Source organism: Panonychus citri, unplaced genomic scaffold (assembly GCF_014898815.1).
Source record: "Panonychus citri isolate SS breed McGregor unplaced genomic scaffold, ASM1489881v1 Contig00045, whole genome shotgun sequence".
NCBI classification, from domain to species: Eukaryota; Metazoa; Arthropoda; class Arachnida; order Trombidiformes; family Tetranychidae; genus Panonychus; species Panonychus citri.
The window spans coordinates 369,378-388,053 of record NW_026515450.1 but is presented as its reverse complement, the minus strand read 5'-3'; the positions used below and the strand labels follow the sequence as shown (position 1 = coordinate 388,053).

Below are 18,676 nucleotides of genomic sequence, written 5' to 3'. Positions count from 1 at the left end.
ATATCACTCAAGTCGTGAGTCTCTGCGACTTATACATGTAGTTGCTGAGAAAATAGCCTTGTAGTTTCGCATATTCTCATCTTTAGTGTATTGATTATCATTAATAAAATAAAAAGGCAAAGTGTTGATGAGATCAAACTGAAAAGTTACAAATGAATTATTAGTTATTGATTACGTAGAGTGATAATACACTTAATTATTTATCATTGTCCAATTAACTAAGAAAACTCTGTATAGTCAAGTAGCAATTTAGACCCATGCTCAACATGTTCAATCAAGATAACAAATGATGATGTCTTTTCATATTAATTTGAGTATTTAAATGATTTTTATTCAATTGTTTTATTTAATTGCTAATCACTTATATTAATAGTTACCCAATTTTCTTCAGCTTTTAGTTGCAATGTTAATATTTAACTGATTTTTTACCATTAGCCTGGACCTTTAAATTAATTCAGTTCGATTGTGAATTCATCTTATTAAGTTTTCATCATATGTAGTTTAACGGTGTTCATCTAGATTATATTGTTACTTTAATCCTCGTAATCAAGTTGGTTATTAGTTAATTTTTCCATTACTAGTGCATCAGTGGAAACGTCTACAATGTATAAAAAAGATCCATCAGCAGGAGAAGGAAGCGGAAGTGTCACAAACTGTGATGTCGATGGAAGCATAAATTGCGACATTGGAATAAAAAACGAAAGGAAAAGTTCAACTTTTCTAATACTTGATCGAAGTTTAAATGGATCAAGAGTAGGCAGAGAATTAGAAACTATGTCGGTGATGAAAAATTCAACCAATAAATCACAAGAAAATAATAAACAACCAGTTGTTCAATTTAAAAAGAAGACTTCGAATCAGAACTTTTTTCCTTGTCTTGTAGAACCGAGTCAAACTCCTACAAATGGTTTAGCCCAAGATGAACCATGGGCTCAATCAAGACTAGTACAAAGTTCATCGCCATCTTATACTGATCATCGAAAGCAAGAAAGTGATGATTCCTGTAATTTAGACCATAAAAGTGCCATTGGTGTGTCAATAAAAGTCGAGTCGATATCTAATAACCTTGAACCAGATTGTTCAACAAATTATCGGAATTCAGTTCAATCAACTTCATCATGTTCATATCTAACATCATCAACCAGAGCTCGAATTAAAAATGAAACAGAATTGCCAATCTCATCATCATCTTTACAAACCCAACCATCTAGTACATTGAATTTGAATGTTTACCATCATATAATTGACACTAATTCAACGCAAATCAACATGATAAATGAAAAGCGCATGAAACAATTAGCATTAAATTCAATGGAGGAAACTCGACTCATTGAACTCACGTTAGCCTATGGGGCTCTTGATGAGCCTTCGGCCTGCCCATTGACCACTAAGGATAATTTATTGCTAATTATTGATTATTACAATGGTTTAGTTGATTATTTACTCTTAATGGCCCAAAAACTAAGCACATTCGTCGAGCTTCCCGTTGAAGATAAAAACCGTTTGGTCCGAGGTACTTTCGCTGATATATTATCAATGAGAGGCTCTTTCGTATTTGATTTGGACAATTTACTTTGGATGGTGAGTTAATTCTTGATTGTCGGATGACAGAGAAATAATGAAATTATGAATTTGTATTGTAAATTTCAGGTGAAGGGAAAGGGAATGACAGTTAAACTAGAAGACATAATCCATTTCGATAACACGAATCCCGAGGCTTATCTTGAATTTGTAAAGTCTATTGATCCACTTTGGAGGAAAAATATAATTATCAATCAACTAATTGTTGCGATTATGCTGTTCAAATATGACTTACCCAATCTTCAATCACACGAGACAATAAGGTAATTGCAACAATTAATACTAATGTTTCAATACTAATTACAATTTCTCATCGTTCCCTACAGGTTAGAGTATTGTACTTATGTCTATTTACTTGAACGGTATTTGGAATCGAGTCTTAATTTTAGTGATCAACCAAGAGAAATGTTGTTCAATATTTTGGATAAAATTTCCCGTTTACAATTAATCGTTGGCAATTCAGTTCGGTTAACAATTAAAGGTCAACCTCGCAAAGATGCTATAATGGGTAGGGCAGTTTCGCTTTTTACTCCTGATTAACTGCAATTAAATAATTGGCAAGGTGATTCTACAAGTCGTTTTAATTTTACTAGTAAATCGGGTGGTTAATCTGATTGAATCAATTTCATGATATATCGGTTGTATGAAACCTCATTCATTATTCAGTCTCTGAATATATTGATTGGTTTTCTATCCACTGTTAACGCAATTTTTGTGATACTCATTTATTATTAACAATTATTATTAATATTAACATCCTGGTGGATGCGATGATTTAACGTCTTTGCTACAGTTTATGTGCTGTAGCTCCTCCTGAGGAGGAAAAAGTTGTACCAGACAACTTAGAGTGGAGGGAAATTACAATAAGTAAAAATTAACAAATTAGATTAGTTGATTAATGGTTAGTTTGATTGTCCCAAGATCCAATTTGATGATTGTAAATATTAATAATTATCAAGGGTTGAGATGAAAGTGAAGATGAGATCCAAAAAATAGTTTAACTCATTGGGTATGATACAAAGAAAAGGAGAAAATAAAATTACAATTTCAATCTTTTAATGAAGAAAAAAATGAAAATTTGTTAATTACTCTGGAAAAGTGATTCCAATCACTATCATGGTTTACAATGAATGATTATATGAATTTTTAATGATTTGAATCTGGAAATTAACCACCAAGTATATCAACACCGATTGTTAATTGTTGTAGTAATCAAATACAATCAATGTGATTAGACGCACCTTAATTGTCTATTTTGAATGATAAAATCTAATAACTATGAACACGTTCACATGAGAGGCGATTTTTTCAAATGTTCAAGTTTTTTTTCAATTTAAATACGAAATGAATTAAATCATTAATCACATAGAGAGGTAAAAAACTGACGAAATGGAGCTAAAAAGTTTCAGATCAACTTGTGATTGGTGAATGATAATAATCAACTAATTGCATAGAGAATGCGAAAAAGTTAATTGTTTATCATGGTCTAATTAACAGAGACCAATCTTTATAGCTAAGTAGTAATTTAGATACATGCTCAATATGTTCAATCAAGATAATTATCAATAACAAATGATGATAATTTAGTGTTCTTATTATGAGTATTTAAGCGATCATTGTGCTTTTGCTATAATTATTTGTTAATTTAATTGTTAATCACTTAGAGTTACCTAATTTTCCCCAATCCATAGTTTCAATGTTAATATTTAACTGATTGTTTAACGTTTACCTGGACTTTTAAATCAACTCAGTTTGATTGAGAATTCAATTTTTTATAATGTTTCTCATCTCAACTCATAATTAGTAAATTTTCTCATAATAGTATTACTGTGTTTATCTAAATTGTATTGTTAATCCTCGTAATCAATTTGATTATTAGTTAATTTTTCCATTACATGATGAGTATCTGTGGAAAAACGCCTAAAATAATAAAAACAGAAGAAGGAAGCGGAAATAGCACAAACTGTGATGTCGATGGAAGCATAAATTGTGACATTGGAATAAAAAGCGAAAGGAAAAGTTCAACTTTTCTAATACTTGATCGAAGTTTAAATGGATCAAAAATAGATAGAGAATTGGAAACTGTGTCGGTGATGAAAAATTCAACTAATAAATCACATGGGATTAATAAAAAATCAGTGTTTCAACTTAAAAAGAAGATTTCAAATCAGAACTTGCAACCTCGTCTTGTAAAATCAAATAAAACACCTAAAAGTAATTCAGTCCAACGTGGGTCTTTTCAATCAAGTCTAATACAAAGATCGTCATCATCATCATCATCAACAAGATCTCCTGATCATCGAAAGCAAGAAAGTGATGATTCCTGTAATTTAGACCATAAAAGTGCCATTGGTGTGTCAATAAAAGTCGAGTCGATATCTAATAACCTTGAACCAGATTGTTCAACAAATTATCGGAATTCAGTTCAATCAACTTCATCATGTTCATATCTAACATCATCAACCAGAGCTCGAATTAAAAATGAAACAGAATTGCCAATCTCATCATCATCTTTACAAACCCAACCATCTAGTACATTGAATTTGAATGTTTACCATCATATAATTGACACTAAATCAACGCAAATCAACATGATAAATGAAAAGCGCATGAAACAATTAGCATTAAATTCAATGGAGGAAACTCGACTCATTGAACTCACGTTAGCCTATGGGGCTCTTGATGAGCCTTCGGCCTGCCCATTGACCACTAAGGATAATTTATTGCTAATTATTGATTATTACAATGGTTTAGTTGATTATTTACTCTTAATGGCCCAAAAACTAAGCAAATTCGTCGAGCTTCCCGTTGAAGATAAAAACCGTTTGGTCCAAGGTACTTTGGTTGATATATTATCAATGAGAAGCACGTTCGCGTTTGATTTGGACAATTTACTTTGGATGGTGAGTTAATTCTTGATTGTTGGATGACAGAGAAATAACCAATTTATGAATTTGTATTGTGAATTTCAGGTGAAGGGAAAGGGAATGACAGTTAAACTAGAAGACATAATCCAGTTCGATACATCATATCACGAGGATTATCTTGAATTTGTCAAATCTTTTGATCCACTTTGGAAGAAAAATATAATTATCAATCAACTAATTGTTGCGATTATGCTGTTCAAGTATGACTTACCCAATCTTCAATCACACGAGACAATAAGGTAATTGCAACAATTAATACTAATGCTTGAATAATAATTACATCTTCTCATCGTTCCCAACAGGTTAGAGTATTGTACTTATGTCTATTTACTTGAACGGTATTTGGAATCGAGTCTTAATTTTAGTGATCAACCAAGAGAAATGTTGTTCAATATTTTGGATAAAATTTCCCGTTTACAGTTAATTGCTGGTAATTCTTTTCGGTTAACAATTAAAGGTCAACCTCGCAAAGATGCTATTATTGGGAGGGCAGTTTCCATTCTTACTCCTGATTAACTGCAATTAAATAATTGGCAAGGTGATTCTGCAAGTCCACTTACTTTTAGATCAGGCGGTTAATCTGATTGAATCAATTTCATGATGTATTAGTTGTATGAAACTTCATTCATCATTCAGTCTCTGAATATATCGATTGGTTTTCTATTCACTCAAAACAAATTAATTCATTCATATTTTGTAAATTCATATTGAGATTTTTTGGTTGTATTTCAATTACCCAAATTTTTTCATTAAACGTAACAATTTACTGATTGTTTATTGTTTTACTTTTGTTAGTTTCTTTTATCATTCTGGTTTATAGTCTAATATTGTTCAAGTGGTGGTCTTAATTGTTTACTCCTAATCTAAATCTCCTGGTTTCTGTTGTAACTTTTTTTTATGTATTAATACATTTGATATTTACATACACATATCATAATCATAATCTTGATTGTGATTGTGATTATGTTGGTAAATACAAATTCATCTGTTAATAGCGACTCTTAGAGTCACTAGAATTGTGATAAATGAAGTTTCATTTTGCTTTTGTGAAAAGAAACTTAATTTACTCTAAATTTCAATGTTAATATTTACATAAGTTTGAAATGCATTTTTTTTGTACAAAAAAAATTGGTCATATTGTTGAGAGTAGACAAAAGTTTCAACAATTGAGACTTTTTGGTTGATCTAGTAACAAAATTACTATTTAGCACTAATTTTGTTACGCTAATGGTTAATTGTTTAGACTAACATTCTCATTCCACCGTCTAATTTGATTATTGTGGCATTTAAATAGGGATTTTGAATAATAGCTTCCACTAATTTGGCATAATCTTCAGGTTCTCCTAATCTTTTGGGACAAAGGGAAGAATTAGCTAAAAATTCAAGAATGTTACTTGGGAGATATGAGAGAAGTGGCGTTTTAAAATATCCACAGGAAATTGTAAGACAACGTATTCCAACCACACCCAAATCACGAGCTAAAGGCAATGTCATGCTGTTAATTGCTCCAGCTGAAGCAGAATAAGCCGTCTGTCCAATTTGTCCATCGAGAGCAGCATTTCCCGAAGTATTAATAATTAATCCTCTAAGTCCATTCTTTTCATCAGGTGTATTCTATATAAATAACCAGCCGCTAATCGATTGACATTAAAGGTTCCCATTGCATTGATTTCCATGACATCACGAAAATCTTTCAATTCATGAGGCCGATTTTTCTTAAAATTAAACACCCTAAAAGCAACTGAAACACCAGCACAATTAACTATTGTGTCTATTTTTCCAAATTTACTGTGACATTCTTCCAAAGCAGCAGCCACATTCTCCTCACTCCTAACATCACCTCGACGACCAGCGAAACAATTACCTTCCACCTTATCGGGATAATCTTGCATATCGAAACAATAAACACCTCGAGCTCCTTTCGAGATGAAATGTTGCAAAGTAGCTTTACCAAGACCCGAAGCAGCTCCAGTTATAAAAGCGACCATTCCATTGATCGAAGTCATGGTTAACAATCAACAAAAAAATCACAGAGAAAAAAGAAAAAATCAAAATTCAAATAGAAACAAAAAAAACTAATTAAAAATAAAAGAAAATCAATTGATTCAATTATTTGGATTAACAATTTTCTTCACCCGATCAGCTGTTTTCCATGTGGAGAAAATGAGACGATCGATATATCGAAGTTTTTTCGATAGATTCTTTTCTTTTAATCGAATCAACAATTTGTTGTCAAGAGAGAAAAAGATTTCCAATTAACTGATTTTCTTTTGATTATCTATTTTTAGAAGGTTAAATTGTTAAAATCTTTAATTTAATTGGTTGAAATGTTAAAGGTGAAACAAAGGTGATTCTAACCATGGTGACTAATCACCAATTGGACAATTAAATGTGACAATTTTTTTGTATAAAAAGAGTTGAATCAAAGTCAAAGGATTTAATAGTTAGTATTTTGGATCATTTTAATTGTCTGGTGTTACTTTTTTTTATTTGTTTAGTTGTTTTTATTTAAATTTTATTTGTTCATTTAATCTAGTCCTCAGTTTTTTGTCTTAATTGTGTGGAAATTTTCATATTTCATATTTATAAAAATGTGTAATTCTAATTGTTCTTTGTTCTCTCTTTTAGTTGTTTCCTGTTTGGTTTCCTTTTTGTCATCACAATCAATTGATAATAAACCTGGTCAATTTCATTCCGTTCATCCGGCATCACAATCATGGCCTCAACAACAATATCCACAAGCTTCTCAGTTAACTCGTGCCCAAAGACCGATGGTCAATTATGCTCCAAAATATGTTACAACCCAACCAACTGTACCAAAAGTAATTACTGGACATAGAAAGATATATGATGTTCAAAATAATAAGGAGATTTTTCATCATTCTTATTATTCTGATGGAAATAAAAATCATGAAGTTAGATCTTGGACCAATACTCATCAATTTGCACCTCTTGTTTCAAGGGCATTGTCAAGTTCCTATGTTCCACCGACAATGAATCAACCTCCAGCAAGAACTGTCTCTCACAATTCACCGGTACAACTTCAACCTGTTCCAAATACGAATATCTATTATCAATCACCAAGAAATATTGACCATCAACAAGAAAGGTCAACCCGAAGGATGGACACCAGTAACGAGATTTCAAACCCAATTGTATCGAAACAATCATCAATCAATTATATTAATCATCCATCAAATAACTTTAATATTGATTCGCTAGTTTCTTACATCAAATCACAAGCTTTCCTTAATCGGGTAAAGTATAATTTTAATAGTCTTTTTTTTTCATTGACAATTAACGAAGATAATTTATCATTTGAATAAACTTGAATTTCTTATATTTAATTTTTTCAGGTTGATGCTTTAGGATCACAAACGTTATTTAAATCACTTGTTGTCAATGATCATGCCAAAGCTGATGAGAAAATAATTAGACGTAACATTGAAAGTACTGGTTTAAATTTTACCATTAATGATGATTGTAAACCCAAATTAACAACAATTAAATTTGGTGTTATCGATGAACCAAATGTAATTTATAATCCACCATCAGTTGAGATATTACGTTGCCCTCAGGCTTGTTTCTCATGGCAATTTGATTGTATGCCAACCAATAGAGTTGCAAGTAATTTCACTGTAAGTATATAAAGAAAAAAAAATACAATTTAACAATCAAATTTAATAATCAACAATTAAATCCTATCCCTAGGTTGCTGTTTATAAAACTGCTAATGAAAAAGTAACTCGAGAAATTGAATTGTACACAATTGAATCTCATTCGTCTTGTGCTTGTGCCTGTCAAAGTTTTGCAAGTTGCTTTGGAAACAGTGAATTCAGTGGACAAAGATTACCAAATACACGTTAACAATTAACATCTTAATCCTTCGTTAATCAAAAATTGATCTTAATCAAATACCCCAAATTAATTAAATTCCCCTCACTTTTTATTTACAATCCTCAATCAATTTAATATAAATTTTTAATATGTATTTGTTTTCATAAAAGATGAGAAGAAAAAATTAAACCAATTTAACCATAACATTGATTTCTAATCATCAATTAAGGTTAACAATTAGTTGATACAATTTATCTTCTTATTGGAGGTCAATTGATTGTAACAATCTATTGATGTATTTTTAATAGTGTGAATAATTAAGGAAGTTGGAACAGTTTTAATTGTTTACTGTTATTGATCCAATTTGTTAAATTGTATTGAAATGTTTGTTGAAAATCACAAACAATCAAAGTTAATTGATTATTTTAAACAATTTCAACCTCCTAAACGTAGTAATTAGTTAATTGTTTTTCTTTTGACTTTAAACACCTTCATTAGCTTTTGTCTATTATATACCTGGACAATTAACCTGTTAATTAAGTGAAAAAAGTTAACAATCAACGAAAAAGGTTAAATCAGAAAAATAGATTAGAGTTAAATTGATTATCATTGGCTTAATCTAACCTAATATTATATAACAATTAGTAAATTATGTTATTAGAAGTCATCATTTTCCGGTTGATTACTTAGTTAATTACTTTGATTAGTTGATTACAATTAAAAGGTTAAAATTTGTTATCAAAGTTTAGATAAGTAAATTAGTCAATTGTTTTTTAAACTTTGATTGAGTTTCAATTTTCTGGTTTTAATTGTTGATTATAATTAAATTGAGTTGATTAGTTAAATTGTAAACTTGATTAAAATTAATGATAAAATAAACTGGAAATTTCCAATCTCTTCATTAGTTAAATTGTCATTAATTGTTAATTATTTTCTAAATTTTTTAGTTGTGTGAATTAACTTTCAATGACATTTCATTTCCATTGACAATTAAACAATTAAACATTTTCAATGAAATTTTAAATTGTTGATCAATAAACAAGAGACAAAAATTATTAAGATTCATTAAAATCGTGAATTGAAATTGAAGGTAAATTGTGATTAGTAAATTAGGAAACAACGATCAATAGATAATTAACAATATCAATCGATCGAAAGGAAAAAGATGATTAAAGAAATTGAACAATTAACAAATTTCTCTGTTGATTTAAAGTATTGAAAGTTAATCGTCGGTATAGTGATCATGTTTAACTAATTGTGATTAACTTTCGATCCTCTTATGGCAAAAACAACGAAGAAAAAAAAATCAAAACGAATTGGAAAAACTCGTTGACATTGAAACAATTTGTCGAACGCCTTTTAAACTCTCCCACTTTCCCTCCCACTTTTTTCTCTTCCTTATCATCATCCTCTCTCTTTTTCACTTTCTATCATCATCTGACTGTCTCTCTCTCTCACACACACAATCTATTTCTCTCCCTCTCTCTCTCTCTTGAATACTTTTGTTTAGTTTCAAGAGTAACAATCAACCAACGAGACTTGAAATCAATTTAAAAAACAATTGTAACAGTGACACAAACTAATTAATCAAAAGCAACGAACACAACAATTTAACAACAACAACAATCAACTAACTGTGAAAGGTGTAAATCAACAAGTAATTTTGTTGTCTCTCTCCGTAGCAATTAACAAAGGTGACAAGTTTTGTTTTAATGGAAACGGATACAATTATATTATCACCTTCATCCATAACCTCAACGGTTACATCAACCTTCACGAATATATTACAATTATCATCAACAACGACGCCATCTTTTTGCTCATCATCCTCAAGATCATCACCATCACCATCATCATCATCATCATCATCAACAACAACCTCTGAAAACGATGATAATGAAACACCAAACGAAAAGGAAATGAAATGTTCATCCGTTTCCTATGGTGGACATGGAACTGGTTGTGATAAAAGTGATTGTATCATCGATAGTGATTCTGGTTTAGTAATTGGTGTTATCAATGATGAAGGTGAATTAATCATGACCAGGATGATGGATCAATCGCCCAATGAAAGTGATTCAAATGAGGATAAAACTAATAACCTGAATATCGATGAATGTAAAATTTGCTACCAAGAATTACCAATAACCCATCGTTCTTGCTGTGATTATATTACTTGTGTTGATTGTTTGAAACAATATTTTGCCTCTCAGGTTGAAATGGGCTCCATGAGGATTGAATGTATTAATATTCATTGTCATGAACTTATTGATCCGGAAGAAATAGCCAATCATTTGGATAGTAAATTAAGAGACATTTATTTCAGATTAATTCAGGAAAATAACTGTAATCTCACCTCGAAAACTTGTCCATCATGTTCAACCATGTACACATTGAAAAGTAGTCAACAATTAAGAACCATGAAGAAGATAATTAAAAAAGATCCATCAAATTCAAGGTAAGAATACAGTTAATCCAATTGGTAGAATCAACGAGAAATTAATACAACAACAATTACAATCTAATTACGAACGTAATTAACAACGTTTCTCTCCTTACCCTTTCAATCAGCTTAATTGATTGGTGGTGGTGGTGGTTACAATTAGTTCTGATTAGTCTTGTTTAATTGTATTCCATCAGTAGTTAATTAACTATTACAAGTTGAGTTGATTGAGCTTTCAAATATACTTTCACTATTTGTTGATTATTTGTCCTAATGTTTAATTCAATTAGCTTTTCAATTGTTTCAGTTTAATTTTGTATTTACTGATTGTTTTGGTGATGACAATTTAATAATGATTAACTTTGATTGTTGGGAATATAATTGATGGCAATTGAAACCTGTTGTCCAACAATTATTACCATAGTTAATCAATGATGACTTGAGGAAAGTTGTTTTATTTGAAGAACAACAATTAACTAATTGCTGATCATTGGCCTTTCGATATGCATTATCATCATAATACTTTGTAAAGTCAACAACATGTTGATTGTTTTTTTTTCTTGATTCTGACAATTTACAACAATCAAATTGATTGTCAACTGGTCAACAATTTATATTAATAGTCCTTGTACAATCACTGACCACAATTAACTCTTAAATAGTTACAATTACTTTAAACAATCAATTGTCTGTTAAACTTTTTTTTCCCGTTGATTGTTGATGCGATCACAGTTAATTGACTCAACTAATCACCGTTATTTCAATATCAATTAACTGAAATTGAACTAATTAATTCTGATCGATGAGAAATTACCAATCATAGTAATCACAAATCGCTTAATTGTAATTTACCCTGATAATTAGTGGAAAAAAACTAGTAACAATTAATTGTAATCAGATTTTTGTTCAAAAATCAACAGGTAAATAAAAGCCAACCTTTAATTGTTTCAATCTCATAAAATTAACAGTTAATTAGTTGTGAAGTTAATCACTTGCACTGAAAATTTTTTTTACCAATCACTAGATTAATCAAACAATTAGTTGATTGTTAAAAAATAAATTGCGATAAAATAAGAACCATTAATCAGACCAAATTAGATAAATCGATAGATAAACAATTAAGTTTACTGTTGATTGTTGGCTAACAATTAACGTTGAATTAACCAATTAATTGGTCAAAAAAGGGTAAATCACAATTAAAAAAATTTTCTAAATCACTAATTGAAAAGCAAACGTAATCAATTAAATTGTTTTTTCTCTTGCACTTCTAAATGATTAACAATTAACTTCTCTATGATTAACTTAACCAATAGACAAATTGATGAAAAGCAAAAAATTTAAATCAAATTAAGTTTAACAAGGAAAAAGTTAAATCACAATCAACATTTAATTGTAATTCAATGTGAAGTCAAATGTATATAAATATCATCATATTAATCATTTCAATCAACTAATTGTTGATTAATTTGTTTTTTTTTTCATCAAAATGATTTCCTTAATTGCTTTCAGCCTCTAATCAAATCTTAATTGTGATTAAACCACAACAAAAGTCAACCTTTAATGATACTTTTTCTTGATTCCTGTGAATACAATTGTAAATACACATTACAATCAAATTCAATAATCTTAGATAATTAATAAATTGTTAAATTAACTTATCATCGATTCAAGGTAAATGATATCTATCAACTGATCTTAATCACAATTTAATTAACTATCAAACTAGTTTGCTATGTTGGTTATTATTATTACTCAGACATAATTATCAAGGTAAATGATTATCAAGTTAATTGCAATTAAAACATTGGACAACTTATATAACATATTTAACTGATTGCTGATTTACAATTAATCACAATTAAATTGGAAGCATCAACTAAATTAACCATCAATTGTTGATTAATTTTCTCAATGATTATTTTTAACCAAATTTTGTTTAATTTTCAACAGATAAATTGTCTTATTTTAACTGAGCAATTTAACCTTCAATTTACTTGTTGTTTGTTAATTGTTGTTACTGTTAACACTTAACTACCTTGACCCAATCTTGTTAATATTTTAATTCAACGTTTAAATTGTAACCATTGATGATCATCATCACTCTAATCATTACAATTAACTATCAAGATTATTCAACTTCCTTGATTATCATTTGAACTTGAAAACAAGAAATTATTTTTCACCCTAAATTTTATTAATAAGAAACGGCAACAATTTAATAATTGTTAATCAAGGTGAATCATTAAACATTAATAATAAACAAATTATACAATTAATACAATTCAGGGTTAATTGTTAATCTCATTTTCAACAATCAAACTTCCTCTTCCTTTCTAAATTAAGTCATCTTATAACAATCAGTTAATCATAATGATATTTTAAAATCTTAACCTTAATTTTGTAAAGAAAAAATTGATTAACTTAATTTACCTTTACAATTGATTGAAAGTTAATTGTTTCTCATTTTGATTTTCCTTAATTATCTAGAGTTAAATGTCCCGAGTGTAAATATTATTGGTGTTTCTTGTGTCATGCCCCTTGGCATCAAGGGTTAACCTGTGGTCAGTATCGTCAAGGTGACCGTTTACTTAAAGTTTGGGCGAAACAATTAAGTCAAGGTCAACTAAATGCTCAACGATGTCCAAAATGCAAGGTAAGTTGACAATTAGCTAATTGTTGATCTCTCTCTTCGTCTCTCTGATTGGTTTCAATTCATTAATTACCGTTAATTGTTTAGACTTTCATCCAAAAAAGTGGAGGCTGTGATCACATGCACTGTAATCGGTGTAAAACTGGATTCTGTTATCGTTGTGGTGAACCACTTCGTCGATTAAAATTTTTCGGTGACCACTATTCAAAGTTCAGCATCTTCGGGTGTAAATACAGATACAAGAAGGAAAATCCGATCCAGCGAAAGGCCATTCGTGGGGCCGTTTTCGCGTCCAAACTATTCCTCGCCCCAATACTTGGTTCGTTAATCTTTTGCGCTGGTACTTTATTTGTCTCCGTGGCTGTTGCTTTCCTGCCCTTCTATGGGGTCATCACCATTTACAAAAAGTATTCACCATAAGATTGACCATCGAACTGACCATCACCAACTCAATGTCTTCCTCTCAACCACTGGTCACCAACGATTATAATATAAATACTATTTGGATCTAACAAGAAAACAAAAAGTTACGATTTGATTGTTATTATGATTAACGATCTTGGCGAAGCAAATTCAAATTCAAATTTTGATTGTGGTTAAAATCGTCAACACCAATTAACTGATTCGACATTTTATCCCCTAACAATTTAACTCGTAAATTAATTAACCCTGAATAATTTAAATCGATTAACTTAATTGATCCCGCTGGAGCATTTAATTGCGACCCTTGAAGAATCTTAAATTGTGACGATTAACTTTTTAATTATCAAGGTTCCAATTGGTTTTGTTTTGTCTCAATTCAGTTATAATCTCAACATCTGATTAATTGTTGATTCATTATTATGGTTAATCAACAATCAACTGTTAATCATGATTAATATACTATGTTTTTCAGTGTTGGATGATTATTCTGAATGAACAACTAGTCACAATTTGTTAATCATTTACTCCTTGACCCAGTTAATTAATTTAAACCACACCTCGTTAATTGTTGCTGTCCTTTTGATCATATTGTTTAATTCAAATTCAATTTTTGCTTCTTGATGAGTTTTTTTTTTATATTTTTTTAACAACAATTAAAATTATGTAGTATTTGTAAATTGTATTGTAATAATAATATTTAATAAATGAATCAAAGTAAATCAATTGTAACAATTTATTGATTTATTACAAACAATATATTTTTAATTGTTCACTTGTCTGTATTGTGTAAATCAATAAATTGTGTTACAATTTGAGGTTTGCTTTTTGATCAAATTTAATTGTTATCTACTTTTTTTTTTAATGTTAACCTGTTGTTAGTTAGTTAATTGTGTTGCAATTTAATTCAGTGTTGAACAATATTGAAAATAATGTAATCACTTGTTACCCTGATTTGATTAGACAATTAAAAAGTTAATCACATGTTAATTGTTAAATCATTGGGTTGGTTAATCTGGTTTATGATTATTATCATTATTTTTCATTTTTAATTACAATTAATCAACTAACTATTAGATAAGTTTTAGATTTAATTTTCAAGGTAACAAATTAAATCAATTACATTTTCATTTTCATTATAATTTGATTGACTTTTTAATTATTATTATCGTTTAATTTTCATCCATTGATACAATTAAATTGTGATTAGATGATTAATTGTGAATCTCTGTTGTAGGTGTAAATTGTTGAGATTGAAAGAAAAATTAACTCTTAATTGTTACAATTTGACCAGAAACGTTTACAGAAACTAAATTTAATAACAATCAGTTGATTGTTGTTGGTGGTTATTAAGACACGGATTAATTTTTCAGTGAAATTTTTATAAATTTAAACAATTGAATTAATTGTTTAGTTTTTTCAGCTTTTTCTTCAAATTAAAATTTTAAATTGCTATGATTACCTTGATCATTTTTCATTGACTCTCAATGAAAAAAAACAACAACAACAACAAACTTTACAATATAATCAAAATGATTACCATTGTTAAGGAGTAAAATTCAATCGTGATTAAGGTTAATTGTTAGCAAGGTAAAGACTAATATTTCCAGTTGTAAGAGGATAACAATTAAGACTGATTATCGTGATTAATTTACATAGAATGTTGGAAAAGACAGAAAAAGAGAAACTCAATCGTGTTTCCAACATTTAGACAACAATTAAGGGAAACGGTAGGGAATCGGATATGGTTGATTCTGTTTACCTGTAGATTTGATTGTTGAAATTTCACTTTGATCTAAAGGGTGGGTCAGTGGTCAGCATGCTGGTTAAAAGGTCAAACCAGAAAGAGAGCAACTCCATGACAGTGGAAAAGTTGTAATACTGTCTACGGATAAGCTCTCTTCATGATGATGACCTAAAGAAAGATGATAATGATGACGAGAAAGGGAAAATTTAGATTAGGTTATGATGAGGATGTTCACACTTTCGATATCATCTTTGACTTTGGTGAGTTTTTTGATTGAAAATTTGATGGTCACATTTGTAACGAAATCAACACGACAAATCAAGTTTCTTGTTGAGCATCTTGTAGCTTAATGAACAATTTAGTAATTAGTGATCGGATCATTAGGTAAATATATTAATGTGACACATATTCAGGAAATAAGGAGTCTCTTTGAGTTCCTCCCTTTGATCATAGTGCCTTAAAAAAACACCAACAAGAGTGAGTATATTGAGATCTGTGTGTTTATCCCAAGGGAGAGTGAGAGAGAAAGTAACATGGTGGGGGAGTAACATATATAATAAATAGAGATATAAATATATATATTCTCATCCTGGTTAATATCATTTATAATATGTAATGATATGATGATGATAAACTAAATGAATTGATAAGAAATTAGTTTAGTGTAGTGACTTTTGCTCATATATATATGTTTCTTGGGACAATATATATACTGTTTCTGTTTCCGTTTATGATAAAATGGGAGAGGCCAAGATATATATAAATATATGATAACTAAGATGAGAGAAAAGAAAATATAAAAAAAAGTAGAATTAGTTTAACTGATAAAGATTATATTCCATGTTGTTTACAGAGGATGGAAACTCGGGTAAATGTTAAAGGGTCAAAAGGCTTCCAACATGAACGATAAAATGGTAATAATAATTAACACAAAGTCGTAATTAAATTATTACTATTTATCATACACTAAGAAAATTAAATTAACAGTGAGTGAGAGTGAGAGAGAGAGAGAGTGGGGGAGTTTATGGATTGCTCATCATGATACAAATTATGGTATCATTTTATTAGCATGTAAAGGGGAGGAAAAACTCAGGTAATTTCAGGTAAATGATAATGAGATTGATTAATGTTGTAAATGACAAGGACAATGAAGATATGGGATAACAGGTAAAAACCATTGGAATTGGAGTTAAATTAGTGTTAACCCTTTTCTGTTAACTTAAGTAAAGTTTAAGATGAGTTATTACATTAATCAGATAGAATTGATTAGTATGGTTAAATTGGTTAGTTGCTAATTAGTGAGAAATATTATGTTCTGGATAAGTTGTTGATTAGGAAGGAATTAAAAAGAGATACCTATAATTATGTATTATCATGATTAAAGGTGACTTGTAATTGTAATTAATGATCAAATATGATTGCTATGATATATAAGAAAGCCGATGATGGAATTTGTTTCCATTTCAATTGCTGTTTATTGATGATCAGGATGATAAATTGGCTTGAAAGTTATCCAAATGATTAGAAAAGTTAATCCTTAGGTGGATTACCAGACAATCTAATCGGTAGATTAACCATTTTAGTAAAAAACCTGAGTAAAAATTAGATGGTAAAAAAAACTTATTATTAATCATAGATATTGACATTTATCTAATCAAGTGAATTAAAAGATTACCTTATGATTAGCTGAATATATTGAATGATATTCATCAATTTGAATATAGAGATCAATATGAGTGAAAATTAATTGATTGGATTCTCATTCATCATCATTATCGTCATCACAGAAAAGTTGAAAGATGAAAAGATTTTAAGATTAATTGAAAATGGTTGATGATGAGGAGGATGATGAATAAACAGTTATTAAAACTAATTACATACAATTTGTAAATAAAAGATGAGGACAAAATAATCTGATATAAAGTAATAAATGATGAACAGACCTGAAGAGAGAGAGAGAGAGAGAGAGAGAGAGAGAGAGAGATGATTAATAAATCTTGTGATAGAAATGAATTGATGTTAATTTAGAGTTGATTATATTAATAATTGTAGAGATAGTGAGAAAGTGAGAGAGGGAGAAAATGGTAGCAGAAAACAGTAAAGAATCAAATATAAGAAATGGATTACTGTTTGAATTGATAAACGATCAACACTGTTAACAAGATGATAATGTCATCATCATCATCATCATCATCATCAGCCCATCATGATAATTATATTGTCACTGGTAGTTGATGTTGGTTGGTATGTAAATCCTATTAGTATATGAATGGTGTGTATGGTTAAACATCTAGGAATCTGGTTAGAAGTTGATTACACTGAGTAATCAATTCTGGGAACATAATCAAAAATTTGATCCATTGAAATGTGAAATCGGCCAACAGATGATCCAATAAATAGATTGATACATAAATGAATTTCTATATTGGTAAATACAGGGAAAAGAAAAGGTTAAATTATTTAATATAATCTCTTTGTATTTACATGTATCTTACCTTAGTTTTTGTTTTATTTCATCTTCTTAATCAGTTAATTGAACAGTAATCTTATTCTAAATAATCGACAATTAAGTAAACACCAAGTTGAATAAAAACATAAACACATTGTGACAATAAAAAGGAGACACAGAGATAGGATAAGAAGGAGAAAAAGATTAACCCAAATTAATATCAATATCCTTGTTTCTTTGTACTATCTTATGATTATACAATCTATTGATTGTCACTAATTAAGAAAAATAGTAAAAAGAAAAGATAATTAAATCAAATCATTAGGATTTGTTCCAAAGAAAAAAAAAATAATAAATTAATTGGACAAACCATTGGATCCAAAGAGTCACATTTATATTTTACACTTTTCTTTTGTTTATCTGGTGAACAATTAAACATAGATTATCCTTGGACCTTACACTTGGTAAATTTGCTACTTTTGAGAATAAAATGAAAATCTACTCTAAATAATTAAAGAAATTAATTCTAATTGTTTTCGTTTAGACGAAAAGTAATCAAGTTAAAAAAAGCCGCGAATGTTTTCATTCCCTGAGAATAGACACCGAATTGGCTAAACCTACG

The 18,676-nt window shown here is 29.3% G+C and overlaps 4 protein-coding genes and 1 long non-coding RNA gene across 8 annotated transcripts; 3 read left to right on the top strand and 2 right to left on the bottom strand.

Moving 5' to 3' along the window:
- Positions 1-140: 140 nt before the first annotated feature.
- Positions 141-5,449, top strand: LOC128398151 (uncharacterized). 3 transcript variants are annotated; one of them, XR_008327063.1, is made up of 5 exons: positions 141-1,581; positions 1,651-1,844; positions 1,908-4,484; positions 4,554-4,747; positions 4,811-5,449. XR_008327063.1 is itself a non-coding variant. In XM_053358979.1 (3 exons), the coding sequence occupies exons 1-3, from the start codon at positions 604-606 to the stop codon at positions 2,119-2,121; spliced, it is 1,386 nt and encodes a 461-aa protein (XP_053214954.1). In that variant the 5' UTR covers positions 141-603; the 3' UTR covers positions 2,122-4,547. The 3 variants fall into 3 exon arrangements, 2 of the variants coding, with proteins under 2 accessions (XP_053214954.1, XP_053214953.1); XM_053358979.1 differs by lacking the exons at positions 4,554-4,747; positions 4,811-5,449 and having other exon boundaries at positions 1,908-4,547; XM_053358978.1 differs by lacking the exons at positions 141-1,581; positions 1,651-1,844 and having other exon boundaries at positions 2,701-4,484.
- A 95-nt stretch (positions 5,450-5,544) lies between these two features.
- LOC128398164 (3-hydroxyacyl-CoA dehydrogenase type-2-like) lies at positions 5,545-6,674 on the bottom strand. The gene is given in 2 exon segments (XM_053358993.1): positions 5,545-6,124; positions 6,127-6,674. Coding segments are annotated over 2 exon segments (765 nt in total). The 5' UTR covers positions 6,515-6,674; the 3' UTR covers positions 5,545-5,747.
- Positions 6,675-6,943: 269 nt separating this feature from the next.
- Positions 6,944-8,549, top strand: LOC128398159 (uncharacterized). The gene is made up of 3 exons (XM_053358987.1): positions 6,944-7,765; positions 7,865-8,146; positions 8,220-8,549. The coding sequence occupies exons 1-3, from the start codon at positions 7,100-7,102 to the stop codon at positions 8,373-8,375; spliced, it is 1,104 nt and encodes a 367-aa protein (XP_053214962.1). The 5' UTR covers positions 6,944-7,099; the 3' UTR covers positions 8,376-8,549.
- A 1,246-nt stretch (positions 8,550-9,795) lies between these two features.
- LOC128398155 (E3 ubiquitin-protein ligase RNF217-like) lies at positions 9,796-14,700 on the top strand. Its single transcript, XM_053358981.1, has 3 exons — positions 9,796-10,803; positions 13,276-13,441; positions 13,526-14,700. Exons 1-3 carry the CDS (start codon positions 10,058-10,060, stop codon positions 13,856-13,858), a joined length of 1,245 nt encoding a protein of 414 aa, XP_053214956.1. The 5' UTR covers positions 9,796-10,057; the 3' UTR covers positions 13,859-14,700.
- LOC128398172 (uncharacterized) lies at positions 13,807-18,616 on the bottom strand. 2 transcript variants are annotated; one of them, XR_008327071.1, is made up of 7 exons: positions 18,425-18,616; positions 18,101-18,329; positions 17,733-18,025; positions 17,281-17,548; positions 16,962-17,196; positions 15,621-16,379; positions 13,807-13,946 (listed from the first exon to the last, which is right to left on the bottom strand). It is a non-coding gene; the product is annotated as an uncharacterized LOC128398172 (long non-coding RNA). The 2 variants fall into 2 exon arrangements; XR_008327070.1 differs by having other exon boundaries at positions 18,101-18,156; positions 18,425-18,614.
- Positions 18,617-18,676: the final 60 nt, after the last annotated feature.